This window comes from Accipiter gentilis, chromosome 17 (genome assembly GCF_929443795.1).
Source record: "Accipiter gentilis chromosome 17, bAccGen1.1, whole genome shotgun sequence".
NCBI classification, from domain to species: Eukaryota; Metazoa; Chordata; class Aves; order Accipitriformes; family Accipitridae; genus Astur; species Astur gentilis.
The window spans coordinates 18467831-18492382 of record NC_064896.1 but is presented as its reverse complement, the minus strand read 5'-3'; the positions used below and the strand labels follow the sequence as shown (position 1 = coordinate 18492382).

Below are 24552 nucleotides of genomic sequence, written 5' to 3'. Positions count from 1 at the left end.
ACCACCCCCAAAAGACAGATGCTTGCTACTTTCTGAGTAACTGTCTTCTGGGTGAAGGTAATCATGTAATACGTATTCAGAGACTGTGAATGAAGCATAATATCTCTTCAAAAATGAGTCATTCCCTGCTTGGTATCATGTTCCTTTGCTTGTCTGTACTCCCAGGATTTGATGTTAGTAAGCTTTCCTTGCTTAGTCCTGTCCTGCAGGCCTTACAACAGGAGGATAAGATGTGGCCCTCTAAGGTTAAAGGCATAATATTTAACTTAGTGTTGCAGCATTCCAGCACAGGGGAAACTTGGAAGTTTAGAGGCAAACAAAATGTACAGTCTGTCTCTTCAGAGCCTTACTTTAATGAGTAGAAGCTTTGATTGTGCTTTTTATTACTGGAAAAGAAAGTAGGTTGCTTACAAAGTTTGGTAGACAAGAATTCAGTTTGTCTGCTTTGATCTTATGCAGGGACTGTTAGTTGTCTATGTACAGTTAGCCTATGATGTAGAATCTAGCAATAGCTAGTGAAAAGTTATAAAGTTACATATTATCTCTTTGTTGTTAAAGCAATCTAATTGTGGAATTTCTCTTATAGATTCAGCTTACTAGGTATACAAGGGAAATATTACAGTGTGAAATAAATTCTAGAGCTGTAAAATCATGTGGCTGATATATAGTATTTCTAATTTTTTTTATTATTTTTTTTTAAATTTGAACATCTGAGGGGGGAAGGCCATCCATCGTATCCGAGACCAATTTTTTTATTTTTTTTTAATGTTTCCTTGCCTACTGAGACCTGACTTTTATACTGGCTGAACTAGAAAGAAATATTAATTAGAGAAAGAGAAGAGATACTTCCAGCCTCTATCTCAGGAAGTTTGATTTATTCCTTTGAACTCTACTGGTATAGATTCTGTGGGAGAAAAAACAGTGGGAGTTGAAAGAGTGTCTTAAAACATTCCCCCAGCTTGTACTGCTGATTTGAGAAGAGATTATTTTCATGTTTTTTCTGACTCAGCCACACGTGAGGCATTGGGAGCAGGCGTGTAGGCAGCACTGTGCAACAGAATTTATGTGATAGGTAAGGGGTTGGCAAAGGAAGAAACTGATAGGCTAAGATAATAAGAAGGAAAAAAGGTGGAGAATGGCAATAATCCTTTGTAATTGAGAGGTGTGTAAATGATCATGCTAGTCTCAGTTTCTTGATCTTCTGGGGAAAGAAGCTGGGGAAGAAGATTCTATACTGATTTGCACCTGTGTCTTCTATTAAATAGTATTGCAGTCTAATGGAACTTTCTTCATACAGCTATAAAATTGGGAATGTCGTTTAGTGTGTGTGCGAGCAAATGTGTGTATGTATGTGTAAGACTGCAAAGTTTGAAAAGAGCTAGCTCACTGTCTTTTCTCCTGTGAAATCCTGTACTTCTTGTATGAATCTTAACTGAAAATACTTTTAGTGGCCTGCCATCCAAATAGCCTCTTAAAAATGTCTGAAGTTTGTTTATATGCAAGAATCTGAAATGTGACAAAGCAGGGAGATGCCAGACATTCTTCAGACTGAGATATGTTTACTTCTTCAAGAAGGCTACTTAGGACTCCAGCACAGTACCATTCTATGGCAGCAGGATCTTAGTCCTGGCTGTGGTCTTAACATGTACTGTCTTGTATTGACTAGAAAAATGTAAGAAAAAAAAGTATTTTTTCTCCCATTACTTTCATCTCTCTGTTGTTCTATCCATCCCTTCCTTCAGTATTGCTAATTACTCATAATGGGCATAAAGGCAATTTTCCTCTGTTCACTTTCTCAAAATCAGTTTCTTTCAGAAATTTAACCTGCTTCCACCAGTGAACATTAGAACTGCATATCCAGATCATGCAAACCATTCACCTAATCCCACATGAGGGTCATGTTTACATTATGCCAAAAGCAGGAACATTTTTTAACCCTCACTTTTTTCAACCGTCTGCAGATTAGGGCTTTCCAGATCCAGAGCTGTGTAACTACCACTGTACCTCTCCTCAGTGCATCTAATCCCATTTTGAACTCACTTAAATGCTCCAATTCTTTTACAACTTCCTGTGATAACAAATTCAATTATTTAATTATATACTGTTGTGAAGGAGCTTCTTTTGTACTTAATCTATTGCCTAATAACTGCTTTTGGCAGTTGTCCTCATCGTTGTGTACTGTGAGGAATTGTGAGCAAATAATTAATAGGCCACCTTTTCCAGTCTGTTCATGATTTTTTAAAATTGCTAACCTGTTTCTATCCAGAAGTGTCCCTTTTTCAAGTTGAAGTGCTCTAGTCTTTTTTGCGTGGAAATCATTTGCAATTTCTGACCATTCTTTCTTCTATGTACCCTTTATATTGATGTTACTTTTTTTTGAGATGTGACTAGAACTGTTTTGAAGATTTGGGCATAATAGGCTCATAATCTATGTTGTTCTCAATTCTTTCCTACTAATTCTTAACATTTTTGCCTTTGGGGCTGCTGCTGAATTCTATATTCGGAGAACTATCCTGAATGAATCAGATGCCTTTCCTGACTGGTAAAACTTAATGATGGGTTCTGATTTAGCTAAGTATATTTTACAGTTATTTTCCCCCATGTGTGTTGATTTGCATTTTTCAGCAGTGTATTTCACCTGCCATTTTATCATTCACATGCTCAATATCCCATAAACACCCTTGGCTGGCTTTAGATCTGATTATCCCATCTCACCTTTAATCAGCTGTACACACCCTCTTTTCCAGATTCTTCATGACTGTGTTGAACACCACAGTCCCTGTGGGAGTGTAATCTCTGTAGCAGAAAAGCAGGCCTGTAACACCTACTCTTTATTTTCTTCCTTAAATTACAAGAGGTCTTTCTTTCTTGTGCTGTAAGAGCAGAGTTTCCTTAAGATGTTTGGTAGAGAACTTTGTCAAAACCTCTCCTTGAAAATACATATTGCCTGTATTAAAATGCTTGTTGACTTCTGTAAAGAAATTTAATGAAATAGCAAAGTTTGGAATGCTGTATAGCCCTGTGTTAATTTATCATTCTCATATCTGCATCTATTCAGTAATAAAATATTACATTAATTTCTTATGTAGGACAGTTATCTTAAAGTTAGGAACTAGGATGAAAACATTAAGTGATAATAAAATTATAAAGCAATCAGTCCTCAAACAAGAGATTTGTTGTGTTTTGGCAGAATAGCAAAGCACTTCAACATCAACATCAAAATATTGAAGGAGGTGTTTGGAAAGAGTGAGCATCATTCATTGCTTTTTGCCTTTATCTCAGTCTCTTTAAGGTTTTTTTTATTTGTGATGCATTACCTCAGGTAGTTAATGTGCAGCTTTTTGTCTCGGCATTTCCCAGGTTCAGAGGCATTCTAAAACCCCAAAACTTTGATTAATAATAAAAGTTTTGAATAATTGGTATTTCAGCATTTCTTCTATTTTAGATTAGTCTTATCTGTGTAGTTCTATGGTATTGTTAAAATTACAATGACTTGGTATACCTTCTTTTAAGACACATTTTCTAAATATTTTCCCTGGTCTTTTATTTTTTATTTCATAATATATTAGAATCATTGAATCTTTTTCTTTCCATAACTTTTTACAACTGTTTTAAATATTCCATATTCCATTACTTTAATATAACTTTTAGTTTATTCAATATAAGGAAAGAATAAAAAATATTAAGACAATAAATCTTAATGTATACAGACTATACACTTATTGTATACAAATTGTTTATAAGTAGGCAAATACAGAATACCATTATACATAAAGTTATAAAATAAGCATAATTAGATACACATCACAATTTCTTAAGGAAGTAACAAAAATAGCAATATTGAATTCTAGCATAGCTGATAAAGTGCTATGATACAGAACTAAGAGATGAGTTCTGGTAGCTTTAGCTCAGTCTCAAGATGTAAATGCTGCTCTTCCTCCCCCTTATTGTCACCTTGCTCCTCTGCCAGAAGTTATCAAACTTTTAGCAGCTACAGTGGAACAGGACACATCATACAACCTCCATCATTAGCAGCTTGAGCTAAACTGCTGGTTATAAACTGAGATGACTGAAAGGCAAGTATGCTCCTTATTTACTTGCTCTTACTATAGAGATGGTGCAGTCTGAAAGAGACACAGAGAACAACTGGAGCGGATCTTACATTTCTATTGCAAATCTTGACCCATCATATGTTCTGTTTCTCTTTTAAAAAGTCTCTTCTATGAGTAATTCTGTTCCTTTTACTCCCTTCTCACCTCCCCCATTTTCATTTTGGGTTTTGAGGCCAAAATTTTAAAACCTAGCATGTAAAATGTAAACCCCAAAGTCTATAATTTTCTTTCCCTGTAGAAGTAATTCTTTGTTTTAAGCTCACCTCTTTGCTAGGGGCTTCCTATGCACAACACTGATAAAACCATAATAAATGAGTGTGGGATTTTTAGCTGTTGCTGAGATGAGATTATGCATAAAGCTGGTACATTGTTTTTGGATCAACTCCTGGATATAATCAGTGATGGAATGGTGTTGGCTAAATAATTTTATCAGGGAAAGATGTTGACAAATTGGACATGAGGAATGTTTTGCTACATTTGGCTTGTGCTATTCCAGAAGAGCAGAGTTATTGTTTGCCTCAGAGCTTTGTTCTGAACTGTCTAATTACGCAGAAAAATGTGGCTTTTTGGTACAGTACATGCCAGTCAATCAATAAAAATTCCTTTCTTGTTCTGATAGCTTTGATCTTTATTATTAACTTTCCTAGTTCCAGTTTTAGAGAACAGTTGTTGAAAATTAGTCCTGCAGATGGGTTGGGGCAATCCCAGGCACAAATACAGGCTGGGCAATGAGTGGATCGAGTGCAGCCCAGCAAGAAGGACTTGGGGGTGTTGGTTGACGAGAAGCTCAACATGACCTGGCAATGTGTGTTTGCAGCCCAGGAAGCCAACCATGTTCTGGGCTCCATCAAAGGAAACGTGACCAGCAGGTTGAGGGAGGTGATTCTCCCCCTTTACTCCACTCTTGTGCTACCCCACCTGCAGTACTGTGTTCAGCTCTAGGGCCCCAACATAAGAAAGACATGGACCTGTTGGAGTGAGTCCAGAGGAGGGCCGCAAAGATTCTCAGAGGGCTGGAGCACCTCTCCTATGAAGACAGGCTGAGAGAGTTGGGGTTGTTCAGCCTGGAGAAGAGAAGGCTCCAGGGAGACCTTACTGCAGCCTTCCAGTACCTAAAGGGGGCCTAGTGGAAAGCCGGAGAGGGACTTTTTACAAGGGCATGTAGTGATAGGACAAGGGGTAATGGCTTTAAACTGAAAGAGGGCAGATTTAGATTAGGTGTAAGGAAGAAGTTCTTCACTGTGAGGGTGATGAGGCACTGGAACAGGTTGCCCAGAGAAGTTGTGGATGCCCCATCCTTGGAGGTGTTCAAGGCCAGGCTGGATGGGGCTTTGAGCAACCTGGTCTAGTGGAAGGTGTCCCTGCCCATGGGGCAGATCTAGATGATCTTTGTGGTCCCTTCCAACCCAAACCATTCTGTGATTCTATGAAAACTGCAAAAATAAGGCGAGCAAACCATCTGTTCTTAAAGACGTAGAGTTTTGTATTTGGTAGCTTTCTAAAGAAAATGAAAAGTTGTCATTTTTCTTGCCATACTTTCTAGCAGATGCAAGCCAATGATGATAGTTTCCAAATTAGAGTGCAAATTGTAAAGCTCCTGAATCTAGAACTTTAGCCAGTAACCAAAGTGGGCCTCATTTTCTTCCAAATGAATACCCATAAATCCTGCTGAGAAGGATTTAAAAGTAGGAAGAATTATATATTTCATTCACCTTTATCTGGGCCTAGGAGCTTAGCTTTGATGTTGCACGTTTAAAACTGCTGACTTCAATGTAGTCCATGTTCCTCAAAGTGAGGAAACAAGCAGTAGATGGTTAAATTCTTCTTTGGGTCCTCAGTGTTAATATCTTGAAGGTCAAGCAGTTTGGAATGATTGAGCTGCTAGTGGAGTGGATGATCAAAGAGAGCTCTTCACTTCTAAGGACACCTGCAAAAGAAAATGTTGAATTGTCACTTTTGCATTACCATGTTTTCCCAATCCTGAGATTCTGTAGGTAAAGACTTTGTGTGATGGGTATAGTGGAAAGGCAGCTCTGGAATATCTTCTTTTTTTTTGTACTAGCAATAATCTCTCATACCTCATTTTGGATTCCAATGAAGCCTAAGGGCAGAGTTTTGAGAACACAGGAAATGGGAACTTGCTTTTCTTTTCTCACAAACAACTGTTTCATTTTCTGTCCATCCTTTCTGCAAGTCAGCAAATCTCTTCCTTCTGAAGTGATAAAGCAGTATGTGTTCTCCCTTTTCCACACATTAAAATAAAGAGCTCAAGTTTATTTTTCCTGAAGCTACCTCATCTGCATGTCAAATAAGGATAAAACAAAAGCAAATCATTTCTCCTGTAATTTTAGCCGTGGGTGCTAGATTGCAGCCACGGGGAGGTCTCCTTCTGACAGACTTTCTGTTCCTTGATTGGGCCACATATAGTTCAGGCCAAGTAGTGGAGTATGGCATCTAAGAGCAGGAGAGAACCATGACATTTAATGCCTCTGGTTGGAGATACAGCCAGAGGTTACTTGAGAGAGGCTTGTACGTACTACCTGAGAGTAAGTCTCCCTCTGGGATGCTGATATTTTCAAACTAGGGACAGTAGGCAGAACCTTACTTTTAAGTAATCAGTTGAAGTGTCCATGTAGTTAATTAGTTAGTTGTAAAGGTAATATGATGCGCTGGTCTATTAAAACTTTCAGTCAGAATTCAGCTGCCCTCAATCTTTTTATTTCAAAGACTTGTTTGCATTGGGAGTCTGGAACATGCACCGATTCAGATTGGAAATCTAAACAAAGTATAGAAAGCCATAATGTGGGCTGCTTGCAAAAGGGTTCCTCTCACAAAGCTCACCAAATGTTATTTATGAGGATTGAATCAGTGCTGTGGCTGCATTATGAAATACTCTTCTAACGAATGCAAATTAATATTTTATTGTATAAGGTATAAGAACAGTCATGTCATAACTGTCTCAATTAGCACAATTAGCAGAAGAGGAAACACAAATCTGAGGAATTTGTTGCTGTTTCAGCTAATATAGGTACCTTATTGGAGAGTCATCTAATCCAATTACGTGGCCCGTAAAATGCACATTGAATTTTTTTGCTAAATTCAGCAGTAACATAGTTGTCTTTCTGTCTCTAGATATTCTGGGTCTTTGTTTTTAGATCCCAGTACAAAAAAAAAAGCTTCCTCCAAACTACTGAAAGTTTAATTTTATATAGTACGTAAGTTGAACCGTCCAGTAAATACATTGCCTCTTCCCATCACACCTTTTAAACATTAAATTTAAATTAAAAACAAGCCAGGGAATGCTTACTGTAAGAACTTCATAGTGTGAAAATAATACTGTATGACTACATCTGAAAGGTACACTTCGGCATATTTTTAATATGGTCCCAGAAGCATACTTTCGGTAGCAAGGGATAACACAGCCCACAGAAAACAGTAGATGATTCAGCAATACAGACAAAAGACCTTCTGTAAAGTGTGCTTGCAAAATCTTGTATTGCTTTAATGCATCTTTTGAGCAAGAACAGGGCTTTTGGTCCTGATTCTGCATTGACATCACACCTCAATGAGATGCTGAGACACAGGCCCCCGTTGGATAATACTGAAATGATCAGTCATCCTTTGTATGAATAGTCTTTTTATTATTATGACTCATTTCTGAAGGTAGATATTGATAAGGGAAGTTAGTGTAGCTGCTGGCTTTCAAGTTGTTTCTGTTTCCAGCAAAAGAGCCTAAAAGATGGCATTACGAAACGTTTTTGCTTATTCACAGTTCTATATCATATGCTAGCAGGAGGAAAGAGGTATATATGTTGGTTTTTGTTTCTTCACAGACAGCTAGGCCTGCAGAATCAATGTGTAATGTAGGGATAAAATTGGACTGTTTCTAGCAAAAGGAACAATTCTTGTGATCTAATTATACAGCATCCATGTATCCAGGTTAGGACATTACAGTCTAGATGAGTGAACTACCAGATCAGTAGAAAAAGCAGCTGAATAATTAGATTCAAATAATGTAGTTAGTTCATACTACTGGCATTACATATCACTTGGCATTACAAGTGAAGTTCCTTGAGCATCTATTTATTTATCCATTTATCTATTTATCCATTTATTAGATATGGAGGATGAGTAGGAATACATTCTCATCAGATGTGTCTTATCACATCTGGGTTTGGGTCCCCAGGATGTTGATAAACTTGAGCAAATCCAGGGCGAGCCACTATGGTAGTCAGGAGGCACGCATCCCATGAAGGGATGCTGAGGGAACGAACTGGTACTGCTTAGCCTGGAGAAGAAACTAGTTGCAGTCTTGCAATACTTAAGAAGATGTTACTAAAAAGATGGACTCAGCACTTTATAGAGGTGCCTGGCAGGAGAATGAGAGACAATGATCATAAAGTACACGGGACATTCTGACTGGATGTAAGGGTGGGGGAAATTACTGTGGGGGTAATTAAACACTGGATCAGATCTATGAGAAATTCTGCAATTTCTGTCCTTGGAAGTTTTCAAGTTCCACCTGGAAAAAGTCCAAAGTTAGTCTAGTTGCTTCAGTGCTGACCCTACTTCAAGGAAGGTGTAGGTCCAAATGACTGCCTCAACCTGAAGAATTCCTTGACTCTGGGAATTGATCCTCCAGTCTGGTCATCATACAGTAAAATATGTAAGTTAACTGTAGTCAAATAAGCAGTCAGCAGTCAAAGTCCACACAGTGGCTGACTATTTGAATAAGTTGATACTATAGTTACTCCTTTCCTGGTGTAGAGCACCATTTAAAAAAAAAACCTCAGTGGAACTGGATTCATAATTCTTTTCTCACAAAATGAAGTGAGGCACATGCAGGCTCTTTTGCATGTGTTGATTTTTTCCAGTGCAAACAAAAAATGTGTACCTGTGTCACTAAAGTAAGCAAATGTGAATCTGATTTTGTCCAGGAAGCATAAATGACAGTTTTGCTGCTTTGTCATTTATCTATGGAAGATGGAGAGCTGAGTATAATCTCCCTGCTTGAAAGACCACAATTACATTTTAGGATCCCAAAGAAAGCTATTTATTGTTGGTTTGTTCAACAGAGTGTGCCCTCTGGGATTACCCTTTGTAATCGGGAAAGAAAGAATTTTGTTTAATTTCTTCATTTGGAAAATTTTTTGCTTGACTAGCAACAAGACTTCTGGGTCACTAAGCAATAGTGTTCTGCCCTAATTGCTTTTGGCTTATTTATGTTTTTAAGTTAGGCCTTTGGTAGTCTTTTTTTTCCAAATTATATAAAGTTCATACCCAACTGTCCTGAAAAACAGAAGAGTTTATTAAATGTTTATATGTAAAAAGTGCTTTTGAAAATATTACTTCATGTAACGACCTTAAGGTTTTTCTTAAACAAGAATGAATTTGTACCAAAGGACACAATTTTTTTTTCCCCTGATCTTATCTGTCTCCCTTTCCTACAAGCAAATTTGTTCTTTTTTTACATTAACTAAGAATATAGTCAAGTGGCAATTTGAGAAAATATCGTCTCAAGCTCCCAACTCTGCCTACATCATAGACAAAAATAATTGTATAACTGAAATGTGATGTATAGTACATGCAGTCCAGACAGTGGAAACATACCTAGGTTTCTCCAAATCTGTGAGAAGGGGTAGAAGAAAAAGAAACCCAAATGACTCCGTGTTACTGAGTACATGATGCTCATTTAGGCAAAAGCATGTTTGGTGGTAATGTTATATCCTGGTATTCTTAATACTATTATTAGCAATTTCTGTTGGGTGATCTATCAATGCACAGGTCCTGCATCAGAAGGATCTTTCAGGACCACGGAACAAAGACTGATGCTGCCTCCTAAACAAATTTGTATATTGCTTTCAAATAGTAAGTTGTTTAGGAGGAGGAAGAGAGCTGCATTTTTTACTTGCATATAATTTTCAACTTTTTTGGATTTTCTCCTATTTTAACGTCACTGCCTTTATGTTGTAAGACAATAGGGTTTTTTCCAGATACTTCCTGGCTCTAGATTCCTTTTGAACTACCCTCCTGAATGACACTTAATGTACCGTTCGCCCACTCTTATCTTCACACTTTCTTATATGCTGTTCCTTATGCTTAAAAATCCTTATTCTCCATGCCAAATATCCACCCACTCCATGCATTCACGTTCTTCCCTTAAACTGCATTTCCTTAAAGTCTATCAAAAATAATCTGCAAGTTAAGAAACATATCAAGTCTGCCTTGAGATCTGACAGTCTTCTGATCATCAGACTTGCTACTGCAGGCTGAATTCTTTAACTTGTGCATAATATTGAATAAATCAGGGCCTATTTTTTTCTTAATATCACATGTACTATCTTTTTCACCGAATATATATATTTTAAAGTACCCCAAAGTTCAGCCCAGCTGCTTTCCTAGAGGCCATCTGGCTAGGCTCTGCTTCTTGTTTTCTTGTTCTTGTGATTCTAGCTGAAAGCTCACTGACAGAAAAAAAATTAGGTCAATAAGAAGTAGGATGAGGTAAAATTTTTATTTGCAAGTTAACAGTACTTATGGAAACAGCTATCTATGAATTGTAGAGTGGTGGGGGTTTTTTGCATTGGAGGAATTGTTTGTGGTTTTTTTTGTGTGTGGTTTTGTTGGGTTTTTTTTACACAAAACAAGGGAAAGAATTGTTGAAATTATAAAAGGAAATTTGTTTAGGAATGATTAGTTGAAATTTAAAATGCAGGAGGCATATCGAAAAACTTCTGGATGGTAAGATCTGTTAGGCAGTTATGACTATTTCATGACCTACTCTGGCATGTGGCATGCTTGTATGCTTTGTTTTTCATGTGTAACAAAGGTTTGTTATGCGGCTTTGAAAGGCAATTTCCTGTGAGGTAAAGGATCTACCATAATTAAAATTTTAAATCTCTAACTCATTCACTTTTGCAGAGCTTTCTCTAAGGATTTGAGCATAAACCTTTAGTAAGTTCAGTGAAATATGTAGGTGGCTTTCACTATTATGTTTTGAAAGATTGAACATACGGCTTCATATTCACTTCAGTTTCTTCTCATTTCTGAAGAAGCATCCTTGCTTTTGGCTAAGAAATATGCATAAGTACCTGGAGAGCAATAAAGAACAAAACAGACAGTATAGATAGTTTAAAAAAAAAAAAAAAAGGAAAGGAGATACATGTATTGTTTTCTCTTTTGTCACAGAGTCCTTGGCCATATTAGTTCTGTACTCCGGAGAGTATGTCTTAAAAATGACCCTGGAAACAGCTGCTAGTTAAGTTAATGTAACTGTAGCTCGTGCTGAACGCAAGGCTTTGAATTAGGGAGACCAGACAAGTAAAAGCTTTCAGGTCTGGAATCCCTGAGGAAGTGCCACCTCCCTTTGGTTCTCCTGCCGCAGCTGTACTGTTGTCTCCAGCATGGGATGTGGGGAGTGCCAGGTTCTTGCAGTAGCGTGACTGGGGAGAAGCTTCTGCTCTAAAAACCTCACAGATATATCCATTCCCATAACTGCCTTTGGCTGTCCTTTCTATTTTAGAGCTGGGTCCAGTATCGTAGGCACACACTTTACCAGATAAAATAACATTACTGCAGTTTTGTCTTAAGCCAATTTATTCAAAGAAAACCCCAGAATGAAGAAAAACTACAAATGAACCGTTGTTCACTATTGTGAACTTGTATTACAGTTCTTAAAATAATTTGTTTTCATGGGGAGGTAATGCCACTTATAACCTCATTTCCTTAAATTCTTTTTAGTGCTAAATAAAAACAAAAACTGAAAACAAAGACTTTGCATCCAAAACAGAGTAATTTATAAAAGTTTGATTCATGCAATATTAACTCCCAATTGCCCCTAAAAAAAGTGGAATCAGGAAACTTCCAGGCTGCCTAAAATATACTTACCTTAAAAGAAAAAACTTGTGGGTTTTTTTTAATCTGGGTCTAGTAGTCTAAAAAGTTACTGAAATACTGCTCCTCAGTGTTTCTAAAATATGTACATTCTTCATTTATTTGCTGACTGTCTGCAGCATAAAAGTCAGCCTAGAATTCTTGCAAAAAAAGATTGTAAGCCACTCCTCTATTTGCTTTGCTGTAAGAGAACTAAACCTAAACACTGACGGCTAACAAAATAAAAATTGTAACTATCACTGAAACAAATGAAGCTGGCTGATAGTATTTCACAGCAAAGCCCACTATTTTCAGATACATTTGCAATGTTTTAGTAAGCCTTAAACTTCCATTTAACTATGTTAAAAATAATAGTCTGTGGGTGAAATTGGGTCTAATTGATTTTTCTCTTAATGTATCAGTGAAAATCCTAAAGCTGGGACCAGAATGGATCCTATTGGAATTAAGTACATAACTCCCAGAAAACATTATCCATTAAACTCTGTGGGAGTTAGTTATCAGATTTCTTTAAAATCTAATATAAAATTTTAGATACATAACCAAACCAAATGCCTTGTTGTAGGAGTTGGTCTTGTTGCTAATGGACCAGCATCACCTCTTACCCCCAAACTTTTTGGTTTTGAGTCTTAGCAGAGTAGCCATTATTAGACATATTCTCCTGAGTGGTCCCAATCAGATCAGGCTGGACATGTATCAAAAGAACATTTTACTTTCTGCCTGATGTAACTTTTCCTTTCTCTCATTCAAACAGATTATTGAAAACCATCAAGTTTTATGTATTGCTGAGCTATGAGGAAAACAGGAAGCAGAAAAGGAGATTCTTTCCTGTCATGCTACTCTGTAAAGCAAGTCCTATATGGGTATCTTGTAGTCCTGAAGAAGATTGTGCCCACTGAGTTTGAGAGAGAGAAGTTTTATAGAAGCTGGGGGACATTTGCTGTATTCTTGTTATGTTTTTGTTAGTGTCATGGTTTAACCCCAGCCAGCAACTAAGCACTACGCAGCCACTTGCTCACTCCTCCCCACTCCCAGTGGGGTAGGGAGGAGAATTGGGGTAAAAAAGTAAAACTCGTGGGTTGAGATAAGGATGGTTTAATAACTAAAATAAAATATGATAACAATAACAATAATAATCATGATTATGATGATGATGATGATGATGAAAAGGAATATAGTAAAAAGAGAGAGAAATAAAACACAAGAAAAGACAAGTGATGCACAATGTAATCGCTCACCACATGCTGACCGATGCCCAAGCAGCAATTCGCACCTCCTGGCCAACTCCCCCCAGTTTACATACTGAGGATGATATTCTATGTTATGGGATATCCCTTTGGCTAGTTCAGGTCGGCTGTCCCGGCTATGCTCCCTCCCAGCTTCTTGTACACCTGCTTGCTGGCAAAGCATGGGAAACTGAAAAATCCTTAACTTATGATAAGTGCTACTTAGCAACAACTAAAACATTGGTGTGTTATCAACATTGTTCTCACACTAAATCCAAAACACACCGTACCAGTTACTAGGAAGAAAATTAACTCTATCCCAGTTGAAACCAGGACAGTTAGTTTCTTCCTTTAAAATATTTTTGTGACAGAATTATTCACATTTATCCCTTGTCTCTGAGGTTGCAACCTGAAAGTGCTCCGATTTTCAAGAATTATTATTTAAGTCTCTCAGGAATTAGTATCAAAGCTCCGGAATTAATCTCAATACTTCTCAGAATGAAAACAGACGCTTTGAATTCATGTAGTAGTTGCATACACTTTGCATGCCCCAGTGGTGGTGTTCTGTATCTTATAAACAGAAACACCATTTTGTCTTCCAGATTTTACCTTGTATAGTTGTATGGGTATTAATGTGAGTAGAACTCAGATCATTACGGTTATCACAGAGATGCCTTCTATTAGTCCTGGGGCTGTGACTATGTGTTTTGGTAAACTGACTGAAGCAGTATCTTAATATCTTGCAAACTTAAGTATTTAATATGAGAAACCACTCTCTTGTCATAAAAATTAGATGCATTAGGAAACAGTCAATTTTTTTCTGCATTGCAGACAATAAAGGGTCTTCCAATTTCCACATATTATCTCTTGTCACATAGGGTAAGAATGTAAATGAGTCAGATTTAATTGCAGGTTTGGTTTTTTAAATTCCAGTGAATTTTTCTATTATACAAAAATTTTGAAGTCCTACTGCAAAATATTAAAGGTTTTCTATTAAGATATTCTGGATCTGGTTTTATAGAGTTTGTTTGGCGTTTTTTGTTGTGTTGTTGTTTTTTAAAAATTTCATGAGATAGCTAATGTATGCCAACAAACTTTGTTTGTGTATCTTAAATACTAACCATGCTTTGTGTTTGAAAACTTATTCTGTGGTACAAACATAAGAAAAACACCCTGTTTTGGTCATGCTTGGTTTGAATGAAATTAGCTTAGTGTTTTTAAGTACTTACAAGCTGCAAAACCTAATTCAAAATGCTACATGAATTCCATATGCTTTTACAGCTATACAAAAGGAGTGCAAAAAGATACCTTTCTAATATGGTAATGTTTTACGACCACTTTGCAGGACAACAAAGAAAAAAGTTACAAAAAGCAGCTCAGAATTGTGCAGTTCAGCTGTGTTCATGAGTATGCAAATCCCATTGTTGACAAATGAGAGTTGCTTGACTTGACTGCAGGCAGTATGAGGTCAAGAAATATTACTAAAATCCTTTCTTAACTGTTTATTTCTGCTTTTTTTATATATCCTTGTTGTGACATGACAGAGCATTTGAGGTCAACTGCCAAGCTCTCAGTGGAGATGGAGTAAAGCACCTTTATCTAAGCCTTCACTAACACAGTACTCAGCCGTGACTCAGAGAGGGTAAGTTAACTGATTATACTTAGCCTTCTCTGCTATGCTAAAATGAGTTGCAGAGAGAACACACTGAAAGCCAAGGGCCTCTAAATACTTTTCCCTTTTATGGAATAGAGCTCCCAGATCACCATTTCCTGGAGATTGTACTCTTAAGTCTACACAGTGGTAAAAGAAAGCTCTCTGCATTCACTGATCTATATCTGATTACAAATTTGAGCTCAGGGGATCATTTTTTTCCTAACTATTTTAAGCAGTAAGTTTACAGTAACAGACCAAAATGTTAAAAAGCACTCCATCCTCTCTTCTTTCTTTTTCTTACTTTTTTTCTTTGCATTGTCTCATCTTAGTGTGGGAATAAGCAGAATCTGGTGAATAGGATAGGTGATTTGTGGGTTTTTTTAAACTCATTTTGTAGGTGCAAAAGGCTCATGCAGACTAAGATTGTGGATCTTTTCCCACATCCACTCTGCTTGTGACATATATGTTAATCTCTACAAGTATTTAATTTTAAAAGGTAATTTTGAAGCTCTTGCAATTTCTAAAAGACTCGAATCTTGGGGGGGGTCATTTACTCTACACTACAATAATCTCATGACATCCTTTGGTAGGATGGAGGTAGGCCAGACAGAGTTTGATCAATGCCTAACAAAAGAAATAATGGAATCTTGAAATTGTTTTAGTGAATAGGGTGCTAACATGTGCTTATGCACCTTGACTGTTTTTAAAGTGCAGATGTATTTTTTTATCTATCCTTTCAATATCTTCAGGGACAATAATTACAGTTGTTTCAGTTAGTATCTCACTGTATTGCATGTATTGTTAACATATAGTTTCCTTCTTTGGCTGAAACATGTTTATGCTTGTGGAAAGAAGATAAAGCTGGCAAAGCTAATGGCAGCATGATTCCAAAGGCTGTTGAGGTGGCAGATGAGCCAGGCTTAAAACCAAGATAGTCATGCTCCCTGCACTTTGGCTCAGGGTTCAGTAAGGCTGTAAGCTGTTTTTGTAGATTGAGGTGTGAATTTTTGTAGGTTCCAAGGGTGTACTCCTCCCTAATGCTCTGCTGAAGAACAAAAAATGTACCTTCCAGGGAAATAAATTTTCCAAGGACGTTTCTTTCTTTTCTTCCTACATTTGTGAGATGCAGATAAGCTCCTCTAATTATTGTTAGAGTGTTCTCATGAAGTCCCCTTTTTCTATATGTTTTGACTCTCACTGACATTTACTGGGGGTATTTTCATTGCCCAATCAAATAGGTATAAAGTCACTTCAGAAGTGATGGAAGAAGAACATTTATTCAATAGTATCTTAAGGTTCCATCATTTCTAAACCTTCACCTTTCCTACTATTTCAGGAGGCTGAACTCCTTGCATAGCATGGAGCAAGAAGATGGCTCCTTTTGTTATATCCATTTGCATTTATAAGATGTGGTATTTGTGCTGGTTAAACATCATAAAGTCTTTAAAGGATCTGGACTACTGATTTTAAGAACACTGCACAGGTTAAAAATAGGCTTTTAGATTGCAAAAATAATCTTCAGGAGTTCTAAATCATATAGCTTGTTAATTGAACTATGTCCTTATATATTTTGTTGAAATACCAGTAAGTAGTAGCCCTTACTTCAGTACCTTAGAGAACTACAGCAGAGCCGTCAAGGTGTGCAAAGACTGCATTTGTTTTACGAGCCTCATAATATGAATAATTAAATGCAAGCTTTCACTGCTCCAACACAGTTCTCAGCACTGGGGCTTTCTGGAGAGCTATTAGGAAAAAATGGAAAGTCAGAAGAAGAAATTTTCCTACTGATCACCACCACAAAGATTTGGAGCTTTTTCCTACTTGCAAGATAACTCTGTAAGGAAGTCAGAGTAAGGTTCTAATTGTGTCAGAGATGGTCTGAACTCAGTCCACTCCAAATCTGGGGGTTGTTAAGGTAGCATAAATTCATCATTCTACCCTCCGTTCTCCCTTGGCTGTACTTTCTGTGCTGCATCTCTAAGACAACACAGCTCGGGATTTGTCCCTTTCTATTCTTAGACAAGCCTGCTGATTTTTTTTTCTTTTAAAGTTTTTTTGCTTTTTAAATCTGAAAAATGAACTGAAACTTGATGTGCTTAATAGCTCTTTCTTGTTTCAATATGACTTGGATTACTTTTTTTAAGTTTAGTACATACTAGGAACTCAGCTAAGACCTCAAATAAACCACTTTGATACAATAGCTTATACAACTTCATGTAGGACTGCAAATACACTTTGGTCATGACTTGAAATGTTCCTGATATTTCAGGCCCAGCATTCTGTTGAGTTGAGCCTATCAGAACCATTGTAAATTCATAAGGCAAAAAGTAAGAGGGATTAGATAAAGTCAAATTTATATCTTCTCTTTTTTCTTTTTGTTTGAATTTGAGTTCTTGCAAACTCAGAAATTGCATAGGATGCCAGGATTTCATTACAGAGATGAAAAGCAAGTCCATGTCACTTTTTTGTAGTTACCTTGCTTCTATCTCATCTTCATGTGTTGTTAATAGTTGGTGGCTGTTGTTGGATACAAAAATAACTTAACTGTTGAAACACACAGATATTTAATGCTACTGCTGTCTGCCTAATCTCTGTGGGTTTATCAAAATATACGTAATCATAAATGTCTGTTTTCCATCATGTTAGGGATTTTCAAGATATTTTGCCTTAATAAACATTTTAAAATCTTCTTTTTGTTCATAGAGAGCTTCCTCTACTCTTATTTGAAGTCAGAGGTGGGTAAAATCATGATACAAACATGAGCTTCCACTTACTGCAGTAGAGCTAGAAATTCACCTGTATCAGGTTCAAAATGTCTACAAAAAGCTTGAAAAACACTGTTCCTACAGCATATACTGCTTTGAAAAAAATGTATGCTGACTGTTCAAAAAAAGTCTTTATCTTGGTCTTCATAATGATGTCATATATGCTGCATCTTTTCTACAGAACTTTTCAAAGAACTTCAGTGAAATAATAATTTTTTCTGAACACACTAATACTTATGTAAAGATCATTTTTACAGTCTATTAGTTCTGCATTAAATTTATGTGAGATGGCTTTGTATTCCTCTAGTAAAAGAGAAAATAAAGTTTCCAATATAATGTGAAATAAATCTAATAAAAGTATGAGTCTTAGCTGCCTCTGTAGTCCAAAGTTTTCACACATTCAGTAGGTTTTACAACACAGAATTTTTTCTGTGAAAGCTGAGGTAAGGAACTTGTCACTGCTGAGGCTGCTTCAGTATTTCCTGTGAATGGTTTAGCCTCCTTTTTTTTTTTTTTTTTAAATCAACACAAGTATTTTGACAATTTTAATTGTAAGCCTCCATAAACCAACATGTTCCTAAATATGTTTCTTAGCCCTTCCCTGAAATGGAAGGGAAAACTGTAGAAGGTTAATCTTACAATGCTGCTAAGTGCCTTGAACTTCAAATCATCTGCCCATCTCAACCTCTTTGTTCCATGTATCTTGATTTCCAGAAGAGTAAAAGAATTGAGATGAGATTAGTAATTCAGGTTTGGGAGAAGATAACATGTTTTGGAGGTTGAACCTATGTTTGTTGGGTATATTTATCTGTTTGGCACACTACTGAAGTTGTTATATTACTGTTGCAGTGTGTAGCTCCATTCTGTACATAGGTGTGACTTAACTGTAAAGGGAATATAGTTAGCTCTTACTAGTCCAGACAGAAACTGTGTGCCAGATTATCTCTGATAACTGCATTGTCTGTCATCTGTAGGCACCACCAAGGAGTTGAATGATTTATTTATGAGGACTGTTCCTTAACTATCCGGTAGGTGTCATAGTAAGTCTTGTAATACATACACTGTAGCTATAAGGATTAGTACATAACATTTGTCACCTTCAGGCTACTGTACAAGCTTTAATGCTAATAATACCCTTGTGAAAGCAGTAGCTCCCGTTGATACTAATAACAGGAATTTTCTCACCTAATAGGTGGTGATTTTTTTTTTTTTCCATTTGGGCATTACTGCTATTTTGCTTTGGAAGTGTCTTGCACAGTGTTGTGTTGTGCAGATGTACACCAAGCCTTTGTGCAATGCACTTAGGGCTTGCTGTTGCTCAAAGGAAGAGTGCCACCATCTGGGTTTCCAGTTTTACTCCTTTCTTTGAGATCTGAGATCACACTCTGTAGCATTAGGACTTTCTTAGTTACTAAAAGGCATATTATGGATATCCAGGATGCTGTTTCCTTCATAGGGGATTTTTACAGACCGTAGTTTGGTCACAGCCAAAACAGTCATAGTAATGAAAAAAAATTGGTAAAACAGAGGGAAGAGATGGAAATAGCAACAAGAATAGAAGGATGTCCATATCTAATGCATTTACTAAGTTATACTTGACCTTGAAAGCTTAAGTTAATAAAACACAAGATAGCATTTTTAATTTTAAACCTTAATACTGTTTGTTATTGTAAAGTGTTAGAGCATAGAGTTTTAAATGGATTTGATTTGTATTTTTGGCATCTAACACAGCCTGCAGATCACAAGGCCTCTCAGCGCTTATGCCTTCAGGCTAACTTGAAACAGATATTCTCAGCAGTGCATGGTCCTGTTAGTCCACATTGCAGTTCCACGTGCTTCACACTGTCCACCATGCCAACCTTACCTGAAGACAAGGGACAATCAAAAGAGGCACAACACAACAGTTCTCCTCCAGCCAAAGTAAGCACTCTTACAAAGGTGTTTTCTGACACTTGTTGGAAACCTGAGGCAGAAACCTGTTTGTGTATATTTAGGAGTTTATTAAATAAAATAAAATCATTGCTATGTATTAGTGGGTTTTGATTAATTGATGAAGTCATGAATGATCTTTCCGTTGACATTCTTAGAATTCTTCAAATATTTTATAGACTAAGGAATGACAACTGAAGTTGCTCATGCACTTGTTTATCAATTTGATCTGGAGGCTTATATGTCTGTCTGTGCTAAAACATGTATATCAAAGCTGTCAAAAAATGTCCTTTGTGATGTTATTACAGAAAACCTTAACCTCTGAGAAAAGAACTTAGGCTTCTACTTCACGGTAGTCTTGAAACATCTAGTGTTGCCATTACAGATACAGAAGGTGCTATGCAATTCAAGTATGTGTGAAACATGGAAATCTGCTTTTTGGTTTGTAGTCTTTCTCAGCGCTTTATTTGCCACAGCAGTAGCTGAACATATACTGGAACTGTACAGAGGGCGGGTGGGTGCTCCCCAGACATATTCATCATTTTGCTACTCAAATTTATGGCATCTACATGTTTTTACATGTTTTATTCACAAATAAATAAATAAAAAAAAATCAATGAAAGATGATACTTCTCCCTTTTGAATATTTTATACCACTGATAAAAAGTAATTTTATGTTCTAATAAAGTGGGGTTTTTTTTGAATTGTTAGCTTAGCTGGAGTAAAGAACCTTACTGTGATTATAAAATCACAGGTTATCCAGATCATCCTGTTTTATGAAAACTGGTGTAAAGAAAGTGAGGTTTTATAATCTGGCACATCCTCAGTTAAAAATGTATCCCTGTCATTGGATTTGAGGACACTGTATTCTACGCTTTAGGTGAAAACATCCGCTACTTTAACGCTGTTGGAAAATATTGTCAGCAGTGAGCCTGACACTGATATGTCATGCATTCCATCTAAATTGCACATTGTGCTGCCTGTTAGTTTCCCGACTTAAGACAAACACCCCAGATGGATGCAAGTTCATCAGACTATTAGCTAAGAACATATATTAGGTCAAGAAGATATTTATTTATTCATTTTATTTTTAACTCACCCATGTGAAGAGTATTTTATTACAAAAGACTTGCTGGGTAAAACATACTCAAAGAGAAAAAAATCTGAAAAGCTAGCAGACCAGACATCAGTGAATCTAATCCTGAGCATGCTTCTCAAATGGGAGAAATAAAGAGTTACAACCACCTAATCTAAAAAAAAAAAAAAAAAATTTAAAATAATTTTTTATACATTATACAGGCCTTTTAAAGGTAGGTCTTAAATGAACTATGGTAATGTGATAGTTCATGAACCAGTTAACTGTGCAAAATGCTTTGGTTTAGATAAATTGTTATTCTTAGGCACAAAGTAACAGTGGAAAGTTTTTAACCAACACACTGCTCATGAGCCTACTTAAGTTAAAGATTGCAGCTAACCAGTGTTGTGAGAATTTGATCTTGTTCATACCTGTTATCATTCTTGGGTCTTGCTGTAGTCCAAGTTCTACAGCATGACTATGTAATAAGTAAAATAGCTTATCATCATGCGATAAGGACTTGCAAGCAGGGAGAGGGCATCAGAAGGAACTAACAACTTGTGGACTTGTTTTCCGCCATTGAACAAAACTTTCCAAGTCTGGAATCTCATCTAAAGTGCTGTCTGGTGTCTAACAACTTCCTCATTCTGTTTCAGGAGGTGTTTCCCCACCTTTTCCCTGCGTGCACAAATGCACACACAGTCACAAAACAGTTCTGAGAAAAAGAAAATGAACCTTACACCACATGTAGTTTCTTGCTTACTTCAGGTATCTTTTACATGATGGGAAGACCTGGGTTATATTTCTCAAATTCATTTTGAGAAAACAAATATGATTTCCCATTTCAGTATTTCTTAAAGCAGCCTATGTTCACCATTCTGACTAACACTAAACAACATTCATCAAAGTACTCATTAGCTCTGTGTTCCTCAGGAAAGTGGATGTGAAATTCCCATTAACACAGGTGTGAGGCCAGTTAGCCTATTTCAAAGAACTTTAGGCCATTGGTTGAAATGTTGTCTGAATTAATAGTATGTAGTTGAACTCTTAGTTTGTGTGTTGTCTTGTTACAGTAGGTATTGAACATTTTAGAAGTGTTTTATACAGAATCATTTCTCCCACCATAAATTATAGAACTTCATAATCAGACGTCATTTTTAGTACTTTGCATATTTTAATGTCATTAGATTTATTTCACATAGAATAGTATACTATTACAATATGCTTTCACTGATACTCTTAAAAACTGATTTCAGGTGTTTAGTATTAAAAATGTAATTTCTATACATGTAATGCATACCTGCAGCAAAGAAAATTAGATCCTTACCAGTTATGTTAAGATTTATAGTGGCCTATAAATCTCCCTACACTGGTTGTGAGCTGCCATCTTTCCCTCTTTTTAAATCAAAAATCCCTATTTCTATTTCCAGCTTTCTCCTCTCTTTGTATCCTGAATTTACTGGCTCTTTTGACTGCTGAGGAAAAGTCTGCCTCAGATGTTCATAATGTTTCTCGTACACTGATTATTCCATCATTCAAGCTTCTGCATTTCTTTTTATATTATTATTCCTATTTAAATTTGTATTGTACTTTTATCAAATTGCTGCATGTCATCTTTCCGTTCTGAAGGAGATGTCCTACGTTTACTTTGTTGTCCTGTCTGTTTCAACTAGATGCAGTTAAAATTGAATTTCATTACTTTACTTGCTAAACTCTAAGCTCAGCACTTCACTTAAACATCTAAAATTAAGGTTATTTAAAACCCCATCTTACTCAAAAGACTGCTGTCTGAGATGCATAACTTTTCTGAGGCCTTTCACATAAGTGTCTGTTTCAGGCCAAATTTATTCTGAAATTCAGTCCAGACCTTTAATTAATTTCTAAGAATACGACCAGGTGGCAGAGGATTGGTTTGCTTTGGTTTTTTCCCCAAAGAATTCAGGTGGTATATAGTAAAGCTTTATCATCTGACTATCCTGGCAGGGTAGCTCTTTTAGCAGAGAGGGGTTTTTGTGGGGTTTTGAGGGGTTTTTTTTCCCCATTACTGTTCAAATCTATCCAAATTTGGCTGGATTATAAAACTCCTAAAAATGCTTTTACTGTATGCTTACTGAGGGCTTGGTAGAGCTTAACAGCCAGAATGCCTGCAGATCCTATCTACCCTGAGTATCCCTGAGCCTCTTAGATCTTCTGTTATGGACCAAACTGCGTGTGCCATCTTCTCAGCCCTGCACAATTCTCCCTGCAAGACTAGATGGCACATGGTGTCGTCCTTGTAGAACATCTGGATCAGTTCCCACCTGAGCCATGGAAGTGGAGTCAGTTCTACCCTACATTTTTATGGGAGGAGGCCTTGGGACAAAAAGGAAGCAAAGACTTGGTAGCAGGCCATCACTGGTACTAGGAGATAAGGCGGCTGTTGGGAATAGCTGAAGAGCAGACTTGTGTGGAAGCGAACAGAGAGACCAGTTACAGGCAGGCAATGGGAGGGTGGTGGAAAACTTATGTATCATCTTGTGCAGATGTGCAACTGTGAGACGGCTTAAGCTTCTCGTTAAACCTTCTGTTCCAAGGTCTGCATATAGCAGCCTGAGTACTCTTCATAGTACAAAGATTTCTTTTGACTCAAGCCAGCTGGCCCTGAAAAGAGCTTCATGCTCTACCTCTTCCTGCCCCTATCCTATACAGATGTGCAATAGGTTTGGACAACAGAGGCATGAGTTTTCACCTGTGTAGAAGTTGAGCTACATAGCTGCTGACCAAGATTAATGTATTCTACCTGACCTGAACCAGCCTTGGGTACAGCCTTTTTCTTTTTCTTCTCTTTTCTTCTTTTTCAATGAGCTGTTTTTAGAGTCCTAAAATGGACTTGAATGACTCCAAGGCTGATGTTACGTCATTCAAAAGCTCTTGCTCTTTGGCAGTCATGAGATTAGTACAAACAATGTACATGTGTACTCAGCTGCTTTGCCCTACGAGCAGGGCAGTCACCTGAATTTTTGTCATTGACTGTTAGACAAAATACATTGTTACTTAGTAACATTTTCAAGAATACTACTAAAACTCGCTTTCAGACTATTATCATACAACGTCAGTTGTGCACTTGAATTACATAATATATCATGCTTTTACATTCTGACATTTCCAATATTACAAGGATATTTTTCTTAAACTTAAATCTTTGTATTTTTTTCTTGGCATGTTTCCCATCCTGCTTTCCTGTGACTGACAATGTAAACTTGCCAAGGAACGTCACATGAGAATTATGACTATAAAAGTGTGGAGCTGCAAGGAATGTATTTATTTTAGTAAAAAAAAAAAAAAAGCTGTTTACAACAGAATCAAGAATCCTAAACTAGATGTCCAAACCAAAGCATATTTTATTGCCTTTGGGAGGAAGAAGGGTTATGCTATATACTTTAATATTATACCATTTTCAAAATGCTTCTAGAGTTGTTTGAATTGATCAGAAAATACCTTATTTCAAGAAGAATAAAATGCAGCACTGAGAGAGCTGTCGAAAGGAGTTCTATTTTATCTGATAGATATTAGCAGTTATGTGACTGTTAGCTTTTTGGATGTATGTAATTCCATTTCAGTTTATACTCTTGCTACTTGTTTATTGTAACAAACCTTGTGACTATGCTAATTTCTCCACGTGACAGTAGATGACTGAAATAATTATTCATTGATGGCATTTATTTCAAATAATTGAAATTATTTCATTTTCTATGTTCTAAAATGTTGACTTGTTAAACTGTGAGCTATTACATGCATCATTCTGTAAATGCATGAATTAGTGCTTTTATAACAACTTTTTATTACCTGCCTGTTTAATGAATATTACTAAAATAAATGTTATTCTGAATTCATTACACCTGTGTCAACCTCTAGTAGGAAA

General features: G+C 36.7%; 1 protein-coding gene across 2 annotated transcripts in view; it reads left to right on the top strand.

Moving 5' to 3' along the window:
- The first annotated feature begins 14787 nt into the window (after positions 1-14787).
- The window catches only part of IRAG1 (inositol 1,4,5-triphosphate receptor associated 1), a 47805-nt gene continuing 38040 nt past the window's right edge, over positions 14788-24552 (top strand). The window contains exons 1-5 of one of the 2 annotated variants that reach the window (XM_049821087.1): positions 14788-14870; positions 17586-17617; positions 18622-18675; positions 19379-19567; positions 21308-21419. In XM_049821087.1, the coding sequence (XP_049677044.1) occupies positions 19449-19567; positions 21308-21419 (231 nt within the window). In that variant the 5' untranslated portion in view covers positions 14788-14870; positions 17586-17617; positions 18622-18675; positions 19379-19448. Of the gene's footprint in view, positions 14871-17585; positions 17618-18621; positions 18676-19378; positions 19568-21307; positions 21420-24552 lie in introns of those variants that run through there. The other variant, XM_049821086.1, reaches the window with a different exon arrangement.